The sequence below is a fragment of the Pogona vitticeps genome, chromosome 1 (genome assembly GCF_051106095.1).
Source record: "Pogona vitticeps strain Pit_001003342236 chromosome 1, PviZW2.1, whole genome shotgun sequence".
Taxonomy (NCBI): domain Eukaryota; kingdom Metazoa; phylum Chordata; class Lepidosauria; order Squamata; family Agamidae; genus Pogona; species Pogona vitticeps.
In genome coordinates this window covers 30,301,087-30,321,035 of record NC_135783.1, presented here as the reverse complement: position 1 = coordinate 30,321,035, position 19,949 = coordinate 30,301,087, and the positions used below count along the sequence as shown (strand labels likewise).

Below are 19,949 nucleotides of genomic sequence, written 5' to 3'. Positions count from 1 at the left end.
GCGAAAAGAAATGAGGAAGGGCTTTTGCTACCAAAAACCTGAACTTGGCTGTTATCTGCTAGGCTTGCGCTCTTATCCTGGATTCTCCAAGGAAACAGATGTTGCTTTCCATTCCAAAGGGAAGAACTGCTGCTTTTAAGAAAGATTCTTTATATATGAATATTCAGTCATGTGAAATAGAGAGGAACAAAAAACAAAAACCTGGATGAGAACAAACAGACCTTCACATGCCTCTCTCCGGCTTGGTTTTTCCTACGTTGAATTCCAGATAATGCAGACATATGGCCAGCTGCTAGAAAAATAAAGTGGCTACATATTCTAGACGGAATTGTGGCCCCAGCGGAAATGCAAGTGTTTTTAAAATATGTTTGGATTCTGAGAGAAATAAAACTGTGGGCATAATATTTATTTATTTATTTATTTATTTATTTATTTATTTATTCATTCATTCATTCATTTATTTATTTATTTTTATTTAACGCTTAGCATGTAAGTGTATCATATAAACTAGTCTGACCAAATAATTTGGAAGTATCAGTTCTTGGGTCCAAGCCATCTCAAAGACGGCAACTCCTTCAATGATCCTGCCTGGGCATTAACATCACCATGAGAAGCCTTTCTCTCAGTCCCGCCACCCTCACAGGTGCATTTGGTGGGAACACAGGACAGGGCCTTCTCTGTCATTGCTTCCAGACTGTGGAACTCCCTCCCACGGGAACCCAGGCCAACCTCATTTTTGCTGTCTTCCTGCAGGCAGATGAAAGACCTTTCTTTTCAGGCTGGCTTTTTCCTTAGTGATTAGCAATCTGAGATTTTTTTAAATAGATTGTTGTGGTCTGTTGCTTTTAAATAGGTTTTTTTTTTAGTATTGATGTTATTTATCAGATTTAATATAATCCTTTTCAAATTCTTTTAAAATGTATGTACTGCTTTTAGCTTTTAAATGTGAACCACCTTGGGTCATTTTATAGAAAAAGGCAGAATAAAAATATTTTAAACAAACAAACAAACAAACAAACAAATAATGGGGGGCCCTGATGAAGCATCAGAGATATGCAGAATTGGGAACACTTATTTTCTTGGACTATGGCAAGTGTAATCCAAAAAAAAGTAATGTTTCCCTTTTCTGGTGATATGTATCTGATCAATGGCTACACAGCCACATAGGCTAACCCTTCCACCAAGTCCACTGTTGGCTAGGAACAGTTAGAAAACTATTGTCACTATTAAGGAACTGTGCACAATCTTGCGGCAAGGTAAAAATTATTTCATTACCAACTACAGACTGCAAGAAGAAGTCCATGACCCTACACTTGCCCATTCCATGGGCCCTGATACAAAGCTCTGAAGAGGGTATAAATAATATGGGCAGAGCTTATGTACAGATATCCTGAATGCATGCAATATTTGTTCAAATCTTTATTTAGAATATTTAAGCCCCGTCTTTCTTCCAAGAGGGAACCAAGGCAGTTTACATCATTAAAAGACAATATTAAAAGCTAAAAACAGTACGTATACAAATGTTTAGCTCTAGATAAAGACATTTGAACACGGGGGCAGTACTCATCCCACCTACATATGGACATTGTGAGATCTTATTAAATAGGAATCTTGCAATATTATAGGGGAAAGGTGTTAGATGGAAAGATGTATAACCCATATTATAGCATGATTTCACATGTGATTAATTTTAGAGTGGCAGTTGTGGTTGGGGTTAGGCGAAGAAGTAGAAATAACCTAAAGATAACCTCACGTTTCAAGGTATGCTAACAGTTGATTTGAGAAAGACAAAGAACACTGGAAGACCAGACAGCTGGCCTAACATAATGGCTAATAAACTGATCTATGAAACAAGATATTGATTAAGATTTCACTTATGCTGTGATCTCATCTGGATGCCTTCAGTAAGCCATTCTCTCACAGCCTCAATCCAGTCCTGCATTTGCCTATCTGTAATATGGGCAGATAATCATACTGATGTACCTTACAGGGTTGTTCTAATAATTTCTACCATGTAGAGTGCATATGAAGTGCTTTGAACATTTAACAGACAGATGTTATCATCCCCATGATCAAGAATGTAGGACAGTAACATGTGATTAGCTCAACCAAGTAATATACAGTATTACTGAGGAGCATATATTTATGAACTGTCCACATGATCTATTTACCATGGAATACTCAGTTATTCATTTGAACTGACCCTGTAGTTAGAAAGCTGGTTATGATTTGAGGAACAGGTAAAAGCAGAAGAGATGCTGGGCATGGCACTCCAAAGCTAAGTTGGGGAGAGTGCAAGTCATGATCCATTGTTAGACCTCTGGGTGATCTGTAGTGGATGGACAGGCATTTCTTGCTTTCATGTTGCTTAAATCATTATCATTGTCATCACTGTGTGCCATCAAGTCAATTCTGACGGATGGTGACCCTTTTCAGAGTTTTCAACACAGAAGGTACTCAGAAGTGGTTTATCATTCCCTTCTTCTGGGGTCATCCTGGGACTTTGCTGCTTGCCCAGGGCCACACAGGTTGGCTCTTCTGGGATGCACAGTGGGAAAATGAACTCCCAGCTGCTGGTTCCCACAGTCAGACAGCTAAGTCACTGAGCTATCTAGCCACCTATTTAAATTATAGCAACAACAAAATTACTTAATTGGGGGGAAAAACGAGAAATGGATTTTGTGTGAAAAGAAACATAAATTCAACTCATTTCTGGCTTTGGAAACTAACTTTTAGGCTCTGAATATCTCAGAGGAGTGTGGCTTTTGCAGTCTAGATATAAGTCTTCAGAACATGGATATGACTGGTGGGTCTTGGATTCAAATAAAATACAAAAATAGACCTAACAATCTCCAAGTCTGTCTACCTCTGTTCCAAACATTATAAATTATGTATTTCAGGACTGCTCTTTGAGAATCTAGTTCTAGATATAAGCACAGAGAGTCTTTTCTCCATGTCCAGCTTGCTTCCTTACCTCTGAGACTGTTAATTTAACAGCCACTTGTAACATAACACAACCCAATTCAGTCTCCATTGCCCAAAATATTACAATGAAAGAAGGCATTGCTGGAGAAGACTTCTTGCCACCTGAAGTCAAATCTCGATCTGAGTGTTAACAGTGAAAGATTTCATAGACCAAATCCTCTGTTGCTGTGATTTCCACCCTTGTGTCTTCAGATGTTCTTGGACCAAAACTCCCAAAAGCCTTCACCACTAGCTGTGCTGGCCAAGATTTCTGGGAGTTGTAGTTCAAGAACATGTAGAGACCCAAGGTTGGGAACCACACCTCTAGTGCTTGCACACAGAAATTAATGAGGTTTGTGCCGAGAGTCTGAAAGATTGGACCACAGTCCTAACTATCAGTTGCTAGGAATATCACTTTTAAATAAAGTGAAAATTGTAAAACATTTTGAATAAAGTGATTCAGAAACAATATTTGTACACTGGATGGATTATTATGATGATGCAGAAAAATACCTGTCAACCGGATTCATCAGATGCCACCACCATCTTGAATAGGGGCAAAAACTGCGACAATATTGCTATTATTCCTCATGGCTGGAGATTGTTATCCATGTATGACAGCAGCTTCCTTTCCATGTTCCATGTTTCCATGTTCGTGGAATCAATTACTGTATTTGGTTCTTCCTTTTGCAACTGTAGTCTTAGTACACATTTATCATAAAATGCTAAATCCAATTGTTAAGTCCCAGAAAAAGTACATCCACTGAAAAATAGGGCTTGTCAAGTAAACACTTATAGAAGTCCAGTTGATTCAATGGGTCTACTCTATTGGGGAATCACTAATTGGATCTAGCCCATTATCTCTGATTGCCCTTTATTTTAAAACCCTTTGTTGATAGTTTGATTTGATTTTCTACAAAATGATCTGTTTTAATTTACTTAAACACATCTCAGTGTATCAAAAGTAGGAGGGAATTAACTGTACGAATGGGGTTAAGGTGTTTTGAAGTGTTGTGTTTTTTTAAGGCAGCAGGACAAAAGACATAGACGTGCACAAACTTCTTAGGAAATATATCCCTTTAAAATCATCATAGGTCCTATGTAAACATGCATTAAACTGCAATGTCATTGGTTCAAAATCATTATGGAAATTTATGTACCTTTTTTCTTTCCTTTTTTTTATAATAAAAGAGTGAGCAGCAATGAAGCTTTAAAATTTGGGGTGCCTTAAAAAAGGAATGGGGAAAAAAAAAAGAAGACATGCCCTATAAGATTAATCTAACTGAAGTCTTATATCTAATTGTACTCTCAGGCTTTGCCAAATGATTTGCTTTTTGTGTGTTAGGACAAAAGATTTCTGTGTATGGCTGAGCAGAGGTTAACCATGCATACCCAACAGCTGCACAAGAGCTGAAAACAGGACCCAGATGGAAAGATGCAGGGAAGGGGACTTGACGTAGCTTAAATACATCACTATCTGTACCTTTATCTTGCGTTGTGTCTGCCCACTTAAGAAAGAAGTCAGAGGGTTTCATACATACCACTTGGAAAGAGATGCAGCAACATTGTTGTTAAAATTCAGACTGATCAGAACTGCTTTACAAGCATCATCACCATAACTAATCTTTAGTATATTTGAAATGGATTTGCCTCTGTCCAGACTGTCAGAAGTCTGCTTCACAGATTTTAACATCTGACTGCTCAATTTTAGTATCAAAACATGAATTGTAAACATTTATTTATTTATTTATTGTATTTATACCCCGCCTATCTAGTCGAACAACCACTCTAGGTGGTGAGCTTCAATTTTATAGGTTTTTAATTTTTCTATTATCAATGTCATACAAACTTGTTCAGAAATAGATCCAACAGGCTTTAATGGGATCCATTATTTCTAGACAAGTATTATAGGACTATAGCACTAGACACATACAGTATTACCAAGCACTACTAGCAAAATAAACATGGCTATGGTAGCCTGAATCTTCTTGGTAGTCTTAGCTAAAATAAATTCAGTGGCTGAAAATCTATTGCACCTTGCATAGTGCAAAGTTATGCCCACAGAGGTTTCCAGGGAGTTATACCTAGGTAATCAGCATTGTGCACCTAATTTCACAAATGACAGCACAGATCACTGTGCAGCTAGTTGTGCAATTCATCTGCAGAACTACTTGTTAGGTATGACTTTGGCCTTCAAACGAGTTTCACCAACACTTGCATAACTTCAAGTTATGAAGGCGTAACTACGCAACATGATTTCAGCCACTGTATCAATGAGATCTGCCAAAGTACTAAATCAATTGTTGAGTGGTGAGGCTCACCACTCAGCAATTCATTTAGTGGGTCAACTCTAGCTAGGACTAACAGCTGGATTGAGGCTTACATCTAAGAAAAGTTGATCATGAGAACGTGGGAATACTACATGTATAGACAGTATTTTTTGAACTGGTAGAGGAAAGAAGGACACGGGAAAATCTCCAAAACTGCATCATAGGGGTTTTGTGGTGTGTTTTGACATGAAAAGACAGTACGCAATGGGCAAGCATTCAACAGGCTGCCCCTGACTGGTTTATAGAAAATTTCCTGTGGCCTGTGTTTCATAACCAGTGCAGAAATTACTTACACATCTGCGGGGCCAACAAACAACTAGAAGAAGCAACCCCCGGATAATTCACCGAGGTAGACGAGGAGATTACAAAGTATTTTGCTTACTCAACTTAAAACCTTGCCTCAATTTCATATTATTAAAAATGTCCACCATGGTAACTATCTGTGATCAACTAGTGATTTCAATAAAAGTTTAAACCAGACCAAGAGAGTTCAGGCATATGTCTGCCTCAGAAGTAGCATGGCTGTGTGTTCAATGTTACAGAAGAATAGTATTCTGTGTAAAGGGGTCTTCTATCTGAAAGGCTGTCCTAGAAAAAAACACAGGAAGGTAGATCAGGAGCCTTGAAGTTGCCTATTGGGAGTTACCACTGGGACAGCAGACGTGTTGGCCCCATGGCACATTCTTCCACAACAGGGTAAAATATCTTGCGTTTCTGTATGTCTTTCTATATTATATGTAGAATACTCCTTAAGAGTCTGTAGAGTTTACAGCTAATGCGTTAATTTACCTTAGAAAAAGCAGCAAAGAGTTTAGCGATACCTTAAAGAACTAACAGGTTTTATGTGGCACAAGCTTTCTGGGACTGCAAGTCACTTTTTCAGATGCAGGCTACATATTGAGCAGATCGTGCCGGGGAAAGGCCTTTTGTGATAGAAAGAATCAGGTGCAAGAGTGCAAAGTTTTTTTACTACTGCTATTATTTGATTTACTGTTATATCTGTTTTGTTTTATCTGATTTGTGAACTGCCCACAATAGTGCCTTGCACTAATGAGGTGGAACAGAAATTTATGAAATAATTAAAATAAATATGTTACATCAGGTTTCCCCCCCTAACTTTGCAGCTATACACATATATTAATTTGTAATTGTTTGGGTGGGTGGGTGGGTGGGTGGGGAAGGGATATGTAAGTAGGTAACCCTATTTAAAAACCTGAACCAAATTGAATCTCTGCTTTGAAAGGGACCACAACATGCCCCTCAAATTTGATCCATTTTCCAGCTGTTAAGCCTAGATGTCAGTAGTGATTGGAGAAACTGGAGCACTGCCCAAAATCTGTGTTAGAAGCACCTGCTGGTTTGTCTTAAAACTGACTACGATCATACATGAAACTTGATGGGAGCAGGATTTTGGAAAGCAGGGAGATCTCCCCCCCCCCCCGCCTAGGTTTGGTCTGCTTTTCATGGCTTTAGTTATAGTTATTATATGACAATAAAGTATTTTCAAAATTCATAGCTCAGCTCTAGCAATTAGACTGCTATTTCCCTTTATCTAGATTAAGACCAAGTGTTTTAAAGCATTAGAAGAGAATCTTTTTTTTTAAAAAAAATCCTTAATCATTGAGTCAGTTAGAGGACCTGTAGATTTTGATGACTGATCTGAATAAGCAGAGATTACGACCAGTGCAAGATTTCTCAGTTTAATGAGAAATACTGTGATTATAAGTCATGAATATCAAGTTGATTTCCCTTCTGTCCCTCCACCCACCCACACCTTCCAGTTACCCCTTATCACACCACAGAAAACCAATCATGCATAATATGGGCTGGGTATTGTAAAGGATATTGCACTCCCCGAGTAAGGTGAGATTTCTGAAATATCTTGTAGGTCACCACACTCAGACTTGATGAGCGATATAGAGAGGCTTTCAGCGGTGCTGGGTGGGTGTGCTGGTGAACAAGGATGATGGTTCATGTGGTGCGATGACATCTTGGTCCTCAGGCTCGTGGTCTCTCTTGTTAAATCTAAGGATTCTGGGGAGGATCGGTCTTTCCCTGGAAAAGAGGCAGAAGGAGCACCTAGTGGATTCTGAAATGGGTAGGCCATAAGGGGAAGCGGGAAAGGATGGCGGAAAGAAGACGAAGTAAAGCCAGCAGTGGCAGAGAGTGGAGACTGGTGGAGAGCAGGGTGGTGGCTGCCAGGTGGAGGGGCAGAGGCAGACTGGTCTGATGAATTTTTGCGGACTACGAGGGGCAGTGCTTCTGTTTGGTCTGTGGAATTGGGCAGCGGCATGTTGCCAAAGGTGTCGAGCGGGTTTGGAATGATGACATCACCGAAGCACTGGAGGCGCTGGTTGGCTGTGTGGAAGTTGTGGTTCTCCCCATTCATGGCAAATCTTGCTTGGGGGATCTGAAGAGGTGGGAGGACCTGAGGAAGTTGGCGGGCAGGTTTTGTGGAGAAAATCTTGACCACAGTGTCCACAACCTGACACATGGCTGTGTTCAGTTCCTGCTTCAATGTCTCAGCTAGGTGTTTCCCTTCAGGGTGAAAAGAGTTTGGCCCGTGGTCTTTTTCTTTGGGGCCTTCCTTCCTGTGTTTGTTTTCAGCTATCTCCTGCTCTCTGATCAGGGCTCTTGCCCGATCAATGAATTGCCCTGGGTCCAGCTCACACATTTCGTTATCTGACCTGCCCACTGAATCCCTTGCTCTAGAGTCCAGCATTTCTGAACGTAGGCTATCTTCAGACAGGTTGCCAGCATCTTCATCGTTTTCAGAATCTGTGCTGTCATAGATTTGGTAGAACTTTTCCTGCAGCTGGCGCAGCTGTTTCTGCATGTCCTCCAGCTGCTGTTTCAGCTGTCTGCGCTCCTCTCGCTTCTGTTCTTTCCTCGCAGAAACCAGCTGCTGGAAACTCTGCTGCTGCTGTTGAGGCAGCTTTTGCTTGCGCTTGTTTTCTCGGTAACTTTCTCGGGGACTCACGGACTGCGGAGCCATCTCTCTTTCATTTTCATTGCCCCTTAATGCCACACTCGGGGAATGGCTCATCCCCCGAATGATATTCTCAACCCGGGCACGCTTCGCTCTCAGGTGCTCATCGCATAAGCGATCCATATCAAACTGGCTCATTGTCGGCCTGCCAAAAGGGGAAAGACACTCCTGGGGGCTGTCTCTTGAAGAGTTGCTGCACACATCCTCCTGATGTACTTCAGAGCCTGTGCTAGAGAGACCACTGGCTTGAAAACTGGGCTCTGTGCCACCATTTTTGTTCATGTTATTTTTCAACAGCTGGGAAATTATGGTTGCTCCTGGAAAAGGCATCATGGCATCTTCATATGAGTTCGCCCTCTTCAGCAGCTTGCGGAGCACATTTGACTTCTCCCCATCTGCATGCTGCACCACTGAATACTCCACATCCTGCTCGGAACCTTGGGGATTCATGGCACTAAAAAACGATGCTCTTGCTTTTGCAAAAAATGCAGATGCTGTCCCTACCGTCCTTTTCACTCCAATGTCAACTCTTCTTCTCTTGGTCTGCCTGCTTAAGAGGGCTGTGCTGTCATGGTCAGGCATCACTGAACTGTTATTGTGCCATCTTCAAAAGCTTGTCAGCTGGGCACAGCTCAAGAATCCTGGGACCCTGGCCAACAGAACAAAAGGACTGATGAATCATTTTCTTTAAATTTCTCCAAATTTCCTGACCTCAATCCTGAATCAAATGCAAAATGCATAGGCTCTGGGATTTATGGCACATTACAATTATTGCAATTTATTATGCACTCTGCTTGAAATGAAACATTTTTAAATATTTCTGCTCCACTGGTTTAAGATGGATTAAGATTTTTTAAAAAAATAATAAGAGGGGAAACTGCTTAAGCACCAGTAATATATGACTCTCTTGCACAAATGCTTAAAATGATACTGTTTATCTTCAAAAGAAACAATAGATTAGTAGAACACAGATTCTAACAACCAATTGATTGAAATTGAAATTTAGAGTATTGATATACATGTTACAAAAGAAAATGAAATTAGGTCTTAATTGTTAAACAAAACAGCCACATAAAATTTGGCCTGTAATAATTTCACTGGAGAAAAAAGTTAAAGGAGTTTTTAAGACAAGAAAAAGACATGTCTTTTAGTTCTGCATGTGTTTCCAGATGTTTAAGTTGTTCATATATCTATTTAAAAAATATCAGCTCTTAGCTTGCCCAAATTTTCAGAAACAGTTCTGGAAAACACCTTTTGAAAAAATTAACTGGGGAAAACTGGATTTCTGAATATTTTGATATTTAGAGTCACATCTACCACTGGTACCAAGAAAATTGTCTATATTTGAATCTGTTTTCTCCAAGCCTATACAGGTTACTGCCAGTGTGCCATTTGAAACACCCCAACCTGTTATCTTGAAAGGGAGTTGATGGGAAGAAAAATATAGTGATAATTAGGGTGTTTTCATATTTTGTGCACTGCATATATGGGACCATATTCTATTCATGAGCAGAAACAAGGGGTGGAAGCTCCCAATGTTCTCCTTTAGACAACTTCCAGAAATAATATTTCAGGTGCCTAATGAAACCATTCTTACATACAAAATTTTACATACACTGAAGCTTATTTCCTCTCTCTTTCTTTCTGTCTCTTTCTCTCTCACACACACACATACACAGCCAGAGTGAAAGAAAAAATATGGGGAGATGAAAGAAATCAACATCAACAACAGCGTGAGAAAGGAAGATATCTTTTCTTTTATAGGAACTCTCATTGTTTCCTAGGAGTACAAAATGAAAAAAGAAGACAGATAACACATTTCCTTGCATTTTATAAAAGGCTCTTGACATCACTTGTGACTTATTAACTAGCGATGCTAAACTCACACTGCACATGAGGCATTACAGACTTCTTCCGGTACCTTCATGTTGAAAGCTAATACCAAGTTAAAATTAATATTCTCCTCCCCAATACAGTGCTTATCTAATATTAAACTTCATGTTTGCTTAACAGAGCACAATCTTCACAATAACAGGGTATCTTGCCAAAGGCAGCATTCAGACTTTTTGGAGTTGCTCCCATCTGTTTCGGTTCACCTGTAAAAACATCTACATGCTCCCTAGGACTGCATCTGTGGCTGGCTTTTAAAGAATGCCTATCCATGCAAATAAGCATAATTTCAGCATGAAATAATTTGTACAATCAAGTGAGTAGCCTGTGCTTATAAGTACAGTAGTAGCAGCAGCAGCCTTTTAAAAGATGAAAACCATGTTTCTTTTAATAATTTGAAGGATATGCACAAACAAATCTAACTTTTGTGGACATGCTAAAAAAAAAATCTTAGGATATCTGGGCTTTTGTTTGTTTGTTTGTATAATGTGGGATTTTCATCTATTTATTTTACCTGAACAAATACCTTCCAAGAGTTTGTAAAGCCAGAATCAAGCACGGTATTTAGTGGTTTTATTTTAAAATTCTACAAAAGACACACACTTAGGATTTTGGAAATTAAGCTACAGATCAGGTACATCTAACTAATTTTAAATGAGAAGGAGGTTTGGTCATGGGCACCTTAACCACATAAAAATACAGACCTGATTCACTTTATATGGCCACTAGGATTCAGATTATATGGTAGAGCCAATGTTATTGGAAGGCCAAAGAGGACAAAACTTTTGGTTAATCAGGAGCCGAAACTTAAAATATATGGTATTTAAGAATTATATTTTCAGTGGCATCACAAGGGAAATTTCAGGGAATTTGGATAATTCAGAGAGTCAGATCATCACTTAATAAATAAGTGGCAATGGTCTGACTGTTCTGCCTAAGATTGTGGAACAAATTTAAGTCCATTGTGAAGTAGGCTGGTATCATAGTTTTCACACTTTCATTGGTGCACTTATTCTACTGGGAACAAAATATAGCTTAGCTGCGCAAGGCCTTTTTTTGCTCCTAGATTATGATTTGATAGACCTTTATTCCATATATAAAGGACCAAAATCTGCAGTACTGTAAATCATCTGAATGGCCCAAATCCGTGGCCTATTTATATGGCAGGGAAAAAAAGTTATAATCATATTTGACTAATTATTTAGTTTCTCAATGAATGTAAAGTTACACCAAAGAGTTTTGCTATGGAGGTAGCCATGGGTTGAACATTTACAACATAACTATGAACATGTTTGTTTCCCAAACAGCTCAGTTTATGGATGTTTACTCAAAAGTAAGTCCTTATCTGTTTCTTGGCACTTACTTGCAAGTTAGGTATGCATACAGTTCTTGCTTTCATCTACAAAACAGGTAACTATGCTGTACACTGAAATCAGCTCAAACCATTTGGTAACACGTTTTAGCCTAAATTTGACTTCATATATCAACATCCATTTTGATTCTTGAACTTTGAACTATCACAGGATTCCCCAAAGAGGGCTAAAAAAACCCTGCTCTTTCCTAGCATATCTGGCCAAAACTAAAGAAAAATATAAAATAAAGAAAAAAAACTTTGTAGTACCTTAAATACTAACTGCTATACACATTTAAATATGAGCTTATTTGGACAACTCCACTCCTTCAGACAGCCTAAGACTCTGAAACCATTCCAGTTCTTTGTAAAATAGACAGGTATCATTTTGTTCAGTTTCGCTGTTGTCCAAGGGCTTGTCCACAAAAGCACACATTAAAGTATAACAGTTAGCCTTCTTGATTTTTAATTTTTCTTGTACTTTTGCCTGACATGTTAGCTGAGACTAATACAACTACCTCTTCTAAAACAGCTCTTTCCTAATTTCTATCTACTTTTGTCCTCATCCACCCAAAGTTAAAGACAGGCCTAGTGTATGTGTAAAGCACTGACAGACAAAACATTTAACTGAAACAGGTCATAAGGTCAGTGTCATGGATTTGCATTCCAAGGAATCCATTTTCCTATCTTACAGCCTTTCTACCTATTACTTCTTAACTTGGTTCTGCCATCAGGAGGTAAGGGCAATATTGCAGGAATTACGGCTCACTAACAGTGTGTATTTGTTGTACTTTACCCCTTTGCTCACACTGACCTAATGCCATCCTACTATGTTTTCATCACACTAAGATTTCTTTCTTTCTTTCTTTCTTTCTTTTCTTTCTTTTCTTTCTTTCTTTTTTAAGCCCAAAAAGTAAGAAATGTTTTCTTTTAGCCAAAATGCTACATATCTCTTGATTTCAAAAGTGCCAACATGAATTGACATCCTGGAGGAAAACAAAATATCACATCCAGCAGAACGTGAGACGGCAATTATGGGTACGTTTGATGTGATGAAATCTTTCGTACTGAATATGTGGGGGAAAAGTGGAGAACTGTATACACAGTATACTCTTTTCCATTTTTGACGGCAGAAGTACTATGAATCCAGCTCATTTCTGCTTTAAAACTAATGAGAAGCCACTTTAATTCTAAGATAGAGCATAGTTCAGTTAAATTTGGATAATCATCTTAACAGTTTGAAAACATATTACAAATTACTCTTGGCCTGTCCTTTTTAGTCGCTTATGTAGGAGGTAGGATTTTTTAAATGTGCTCAGTGGGATGGATCAGGCACTACCTTTCTATGACTTCCATGGATATAATAATCTGTTCTCTTCTAGTGACACCCCATGCTCACATATTGCCTGTTTCTAAATACTCAACTCCAAACTCCCATGCATTCAAGTTAGCCACACTAGAAAAGTTTTGGGTGGCCTAGCAAATATATGACAAAAATGGCTGTGGAGAGAATTAGATGTCCACAAGTGGAGTGCAAATTCTTGGAAATCATGTTTGCATTATGACCATTCAGTCTTTAATCTTTCATATCAACTTGTTTGGATATATAATGCAAAAAGGTTTAGGATTATGGTTAGGGTTCCACCTCAGGAAACCTTGCTGGATTACCTTGGAAAATAATTACTCTATACAGAATAGATTTTGCTAATTTGTTTTTGATAAACTGATGCACTTTCCCCCCACATATCTAGAACAGGCTAGTGCAGGACAAGATAAACATTAAAGTAGCAGATATATACCATTATACGACGAGAAAGAAAGAAAGAAAGAAAGAAAGAAAGAAAGAAAGAAAGAAAGAAAGAAAGAAAGAAAGAAAGAAAGAAAGAAAGAAAGAAAGAAAGAAATCGATCAATCAATCAATCAATCAATCAATCAATCAATCAATCACTTCAAAAGCAAAATTGTCTGATACAATGTCTAAATCAAAGCTGCAGATTATGAAAAGCGGCCAGTGAGACACTCAAAGAAAACATCTTCCTAAAAAGTTTGGAATTGTCATTTGTTTTAGCAGAATTCAGCCATTCTTTCTCTTCCACTCTCCACAAGCTTGTATTGCATAGATGAGTAAAATAAAAAAATTGAATGATGCGGGTTAATTGAGGAAATATATACAAGACAGAAGCGTTGTAACTGGAGAGGGCTTTGGCAGAATGGATTAAGGAGACTAAGGTAATGACAGCATACGCGTGTGCACACACACACACACTGCATAATTTGAGACAATTAAATGGTATGGATCAATCTGGAAGTTACGGTCACTTCACTGTACTCACTGGAAGTATGAAACAAAAAAAATCTGTAAAATAATCATTTCTCCAATGGCAAAAAGTTCAATGCAATGGGATAGAAAGATGTGAAATTACACATTGTTAGCAGATTTAAAAGCAAAAGTAATCTACAGTTATTTCTAGTGTGGTTGCAGCTTTTTTACTTATTTAAAATGAAGGCATTATTTTTTTAAAAAAAATTAAAGACCAATATGTACATTAGTCTTTAGTTAAAGGGAAAAAAGATCACTCTAATGGGCACATGGGGACCAATCTGGCAGGGCATTAAAAAGTTACTGTGAGGGGCTTAGCAATCTCGCTTGTATTTAAAACAGTAGGTACAAAGCATCTTGATTACTTAAAGGAGTTGATATATTATTGGTTGGTCAACCTTTTCTGGAGAAGAGGGATGGCTATTCTATGAATATGTCCACAGGTTATACAATCTGGATAAATGTGCAAAGAGCAAGAGGCAAAAAGGTATTCCTTCCTAATAATAAATAATCACGTGCCGTCAATTCTGACTTATGGCAACCCTTTCCCTAGGAAGGCACAATTATACCAGCATATTTGCCTTACAAATATGGCTTAAAATGTTTTAATACAGCATTTGAGGTGTGGGAGATACACTTGTATAATCAGCATTTGTACAATTATATTGTTTTGTTTTTAGGTTTAACCCAGCTTTCTTAATTCTTTCTCTCATACCACCACAAAAGGTACTGAGCGAAACCTCTAACCAGAAGAATTTTGAGTCAGATCATCCATACAGAATACAATCTGGGAAGTTGTATTCAATTGACAATGGAACACGGTTAATTTATCCATCACCAAACACTTTGTACAGTGAAAAGTGCTACAGAAAATCATGATGGAGAATAAGATGCCAGTTTAATTCTGAGACAACTGAAATGAAGTTCAGCTGTAAGAGAGAGGCCTCTTTTGAATTTTGAACGTCTCAGATTAAATATTTGTTTTAAGTATGTAATGCAGTATATAACAGAATGCAAAATTTGGCAGTAAAAATACGAATTAGATGGGGGTTGTTTTTTTAAAAAAGGTCAATTTCTGCAAATATTAGGTCTAAAATATCTGATTTGTAGTTTCTACAGCTACTTTATTCATTAGAGGTAAACCCTGGAAATAAAAGCAAGCAAAAATACATGATGCAAAAGGCCTTGCAGGATGTAACCCATGGAATACTTAGTGGCAGATTTCGCAAATGAAATTGCCATCAAAGGTACGAAAAGCATGTGGTTACACACAAATCCATTTACAAGCAACTAGATGAATTTTAAAACTTGTCAGCTCTGTCAAAGTGACGGAAGCAAGCACCAAACAGCCTTCTCCATTTTTAATCTAATAGTTCAACGGCTGTGTTTCACATACCCTCCATTAACCTACTAGATGACATTAACTTGAGCAGATGACAGATTCTCATACGTATGCATGCAGACTTTCATCCTCCTGTATATGCATATTCAAATGCAGACTACAAACCTACAACTTTGGAGACATGCACTGGCAAGGACGTGAAAGAAAGGTGATGAAAGAAAGATAAATATGGACATTTCTCTTTTGATATATTAGACTGTTAGATTTGATAGCCTAACATTTATTCTCCCAGTGCCTATCACATATTCTCTCTGTATCTTGAGACTGCTTGATCTTGCCTTACCCATACTATCATGACAAACTACAGCTAAATCTGCTTCTAATGAAGATGGCAAACAGTTGAAAGGCTGGCCCAGTACAGTAAATACCTACTCAGAAGAAAGCCCCACACAGCTCAAAGAAAGTTAATTATAGAAAAAAAAATGTAAGTATTGCAGCTTTAATTTGCAATCTTATATAGACCTACTCTGAAGGAACCTCTACTGAATCCGGTGGGACTACAGTAATTTCTGAATGGTCTGTCTGTACGAATTAAGTATATTTTAGAAGGCGTCATTTGATTTTAACAAAGAGTGTCTTATGCTCCAAAAGTATACATACTTCCTTCAGAAGAAGTCCCATGAAAAAAATGGGACTAATAACTTCTGTTCAGATGCACACAGAGCTTTGGAGACATTCTTTTTCTGGACTACAGTTCCCAGAACATGGTAGGTAGAAGGATTCTGGGAGTTGTAGTCCAAAAGGAAAAAAAATATGGAATGGCTTTGGACATATGTAAGACTACACTATCAGGATGCAGGTGTGTTTATATCCTTTCTTGGGATGTCTAAATAGGGCATAGATAAGATAGCGCAGCAGGCAAGTACCGTATCAGATGGCTTTATGAAATGTCCAAGCAACCAGGCAAACAAGACTCCTCTCTGCTTATTTAAAAAACGTCTGAACTTGAGTTCCTCCATGTATTCCCCCCCCCCCCCAAGAACAGGGAACCGCAACCTCTTTCTTTCGGGCTGTTCTTGAACCTACTTCCGAACCCTTCATGGCTTTCAAAAGAGACTCCAGCCGCCAGGACGGCTGCCTGCTCGCTGTCGATCTCTCTGTCTCTCCCTCCAGTTCCTCCCTCTGCCCGATCCCTCGCCTAACAAAGCGCCATAAATTCATAAACAGTCGTTGCGCCGGGGATCAGCAGAGGGGAGAGGGCGAAAAACTTGCACCTGTCTTTCTTGACACAACACACCTGTCTGGCCCTGCCCATGCGCACTCGGCGCTCAGCTCCCCCTGTATGTACCATTTCAGGAGCTTCGCCAACACAGAGGCAAAGAAAGAGAGGCGTACAAACGCGCGCCCCCCCTCCAAGTCCGCCCTTGTTAGAAGAGGCCACCGGGGGCTGTTACAACAGCTTTATAGCCAAAACTGCTGCTCGCTCTCTGCCTTACAACTGCTCTCTCTCTCTCTCTCTCTCTCTTCCCCCCCCCCGCTACTACCCCGTTCTTCCTGCTATGCTCCGCAGACACCCCTCGCCCCGTCCACCATCCCCACCTGCCGCCGCGCAACTTTTCCAAGGGACACTTTTCTGAGCAACTTTGCCGGGAGATGGGGGGGGGGGACTTAAACGCGCACAGGAGCGCGGAGACAGGACACAGACAGGCTCCATATAGCAGAGAAAGCGAGATGATGATGATTATGCAGGGTTTTTTTTTTGCCATATTCAGTTTGTTCACGAAGTGGATATAATTCCACCAACTAGCCACAGAAAAGTGCCCCACGAGGCTTCTTGCAGAAATGTCTCTGACCGCCTCTCCAGTTAAAGGTTCAAGCGCGCTCCCCCCGCGCCCCCTCCCAAAAATCGCCGATGAGCACAACACGCTCATCCTCCTTTTGAGGGCTATCAGGTCGGGAGCAGGTCGAGGGAATGGATAAATCAACGTGGGGGGGGGGGTTGAGAGAGATACATAGGCGGCCTCCCTCCCCTTCAAAATTTGAGCCGCCTCAAACTCAGGGCTCTGGGTCATTGAAATCAGTTGGACCAGTTAGGCATAACTAACTGGAGTCCCGTTGATTTAAATGGCTCAGCTAGCAGCATGTTCAAGTCTGGATCCAACCAGAGTGAGAGAGAGAGAGAGAATGAGAGAGAGAGAGAGAGAGAGAGAGAGAGAGAGAGAGAGAGGCAGGGGAAACGAGGCAGGCTGTCCATCAACTTCCAAAGCATCTCCAAACACCGAGAATAAAACTCCTAAAACAGGACCTCCTCGTTCTATACATACACTCAGTTCTACTCGGGAGAAAGGAGTCCCCCCTCCCCGGCCCAATTCACCCTCATTGCTCCACATCCCTTACAGATTTACTTGGAACTGAACGCCCACGGATTTCAGGAGAAACTCTTTTCCAAGGAAAACGGAGAGGTATCTAACTCTAATAACCTGATCGCTAAAAACTTCCAGTTCATCCGCTCGCCCCCTCCTGCGCTCATTCACACGATTCGGTCCATTTCTGCAACTCGCCCCTGCTTTTTAGAAGAAGGGAGGGTAAGTATTCAAACACCCTTTTGCCTTTCCCCGGGTTTTGTGTGTGCGCGCGTGTGTGTGGACTTTAATGCTTCTCTTTCCGTGTATTTGTATATAACAAGAAAGAGAGAAAGAGAGAAAGTCAGGGACATGCAAATGATAAGCAAATCGAAGGAGACAAAAAGAGAGGCTGCGGTTAATAAACAAGACAAAGGAGAAAGACCAGACCAGGAGTTTAACAGGGAACCGGTTATGGGGACCGCGGGTGGGGGGTTGGGGGGGCGAGAGAGAAAAGGAAGGAAGCCTCAAGGTTTACATTCACACAACGTTAAATCTTTCTCCCATCTTAAAAAAAAAAAGAATAGGAAAGATCAATAAAAGGACTGCGGGGAGAAGAAGAGAAGACAGACAAGCCAAGCGGGCGGGGGGAGCATTCCCAACACCAACATTGTCCTTTCGAAGTGGACAAACTACTATGATAGTTCTGCTGAAGCTTAGGAGTATTTAAACCGAGAAAGATAATCGGCTTCTTAGAAATTCATTCTCACGGCGTTACTTCTGATAGAAAGCTCATTGGACGGGAAGAAATCACCAAGAAAGGACGCGATCCCTGCGGGGGGAGGGTGTCTCCAAAGGGAAAAGCAAAAAGCACCCCCCCACGTCCAACTTGATCCGGCATGGCAAACAAGCCGGTGTCTGCGTTAAGGACCCCCCACTCCTGAATTCCATCCTCTCCCCCCTCCACCCCCCCCCAAACTAAAAACCTCACACAAAAACCCAAAGAGAAAACGAGAGAAGTGAAGAGACGCGGATACTTACTCAGTTGCAAAGGCGATGAAACTGAGCCCCCTCTCCCTCTGTCTTTCTCTCTTCCCCCCCCTCCCCCGATGTCTAAATAGAAGGCGAGGGAGACCGAGATAGAGGGAAACACACACACAAAACACACACGCACGCACACACGCGCGCACGCAGAAATACACAGCTCGGAGATCTTGCCGCTGATGAATATTGTAATTGGCCCAGGGAGGGTGGAAGGGAGCGTGCCAGGCTCTCTCTGTGTGTGTTTGTGTGTGTGTGTGTGTGTATGTGTGTGTGCGAGAGAGAGCGAGAGAGAGAAAGGAAACGAGTGAGTGTGCGAGGGAGAGAGAGAGAGAGAGAGAACAGAGGAGGGAGGACCCAGCTCTTCTGCGCGGCTCTTCTTTCCCTGGCTGGAATTGCCTATTATTTCTGCAGGCAGCAGAGCAGCCTCGCTCAGCTGAGGTCTCCGCACCACAACAAGATTTACTTTAAGACACAGCTGAAGGAAACAGGAAGACTACACGTCACGGTCTGAGTGACGTGCGCCAGGCCCGGCGCCCAATCGGGAGGCTTCTTCGGATTCAAGGGGGGACAGCGAGCGGAGAACTTGGGAGAAGGGGAGAAAGTGGAGGTTGGGGGGGGGGGGAGAGAGAGGAAAAGAGGAGGAGGAATTGGGTCTCTTCCTTCCCCCACCCCACTCCCTCCTCTCCCATCCCCTGCCATCATCCCCTTTCTCCACCCCTCACTGTTGAGGGGAAAGGAGACTTTGATCCCCCAGTTTGGGGGAAGGCAGCCATCTATGCCCGGTTCGGAGTTCAACCTTGCACGATGGACCAGTGACAGGACTTGAAAGATCTTTTAGGGTGGGAAGAGCTAAAACATTATCCAGGAGGAGAAGGAGAAGAAGGAAGGTGCACCCGATCAAAAAAGCATCCACGCCCATTATTTATCTTCCTGGTCATCCGAACAGATCAGGAAAAATACGTTCACCCCAAATATGCAAAAAATGCATGTCATTAGCGCGGCACTGTCCGAAATGAATGCATTTTACTTGGAAGCAAGTTCTGCAAAGCGCTAAAGGGCATTTCCTAGGAAGGACCAGCGCTGTCGGGTTTCTGTTTAAGCAGAACGCAAAGCCAGGCATTTAGGGGATGAGCATCCTTTTCTAAGTGTGTATCATTAAGACAGCCCCCATTTTTTTGCAATGTTAATATAATGAGGGATCTAGGGCGGCTTTTAAAGCCGAGGACTTTCATTCCTTTTAAGTAACTGTGTTGGTAATTTAAGGGCCCGATCCGCGAACCAGTTAAGCCGACGTATTTCCAAAGTGGGCCCTTTTCTTCGGACTACTCCGGTTTAGCGCGGCGACGGGTTGGACTGTGTTGCCGCCGCTTGGGCAAT

The 19,949-nt window shown here is 40.8% G+C and overlaps 1 protein-coding gene and 1 long non-coding RNA gene across 5 annotated transcripts in view; one reads left to right on the top strand and one right to left on the bottom strand.

Annotated features, from left to right (window-relative positions):
* The window catches only part of PROX1 (prospero homeobox 1), a 102,864-nt gene that overhangs the window by 74,592 nt on the left and 8,323 nt on the right, over positions 1–19,949 (bottom strand). For 2 of the 4 annotated variants that reach the window (XM_020808671.3, XM_020808673.3), the window contains exons 1-2: positions 18,570–19,889; positions 7,141–8,932 (exon numbers count right to left, since the gene is read on the bottom strand). In XM_020808671.3, the coding sequence (XP_020664330.1) occupies positions 7,141–8,865 (1,725 nt within the window). In that variant the 5' untranslated portion in view covers positions 8,866–8,932; positions 18,570–19,889. Of the gene's footprint in view, positions 1–7,140; positions 8,933–16,272; positions 16,707–18,569; positions 19,890–19,949 lie in introns of those variants that run through there. The other 2 variants (XM_072990190.2, XM_020808672.3) reach the window with 2 other exon arrangements.
* Positions 8,730–19,949, top strand: part of LOC110087175 (uncharacterized) — a 184,423-nt gene continuing 173,203 nt past the window's right edge. Inside the window, exon 1 of the long non-coding RNA XR_012083718.2 lies at positions 8,730–17,771. This is a non-coding gene — a long non-coding RNA (uncharacterized LOC110087175). The remainder of the gene's footprint in view (positions 17,772–19,949) is intronic.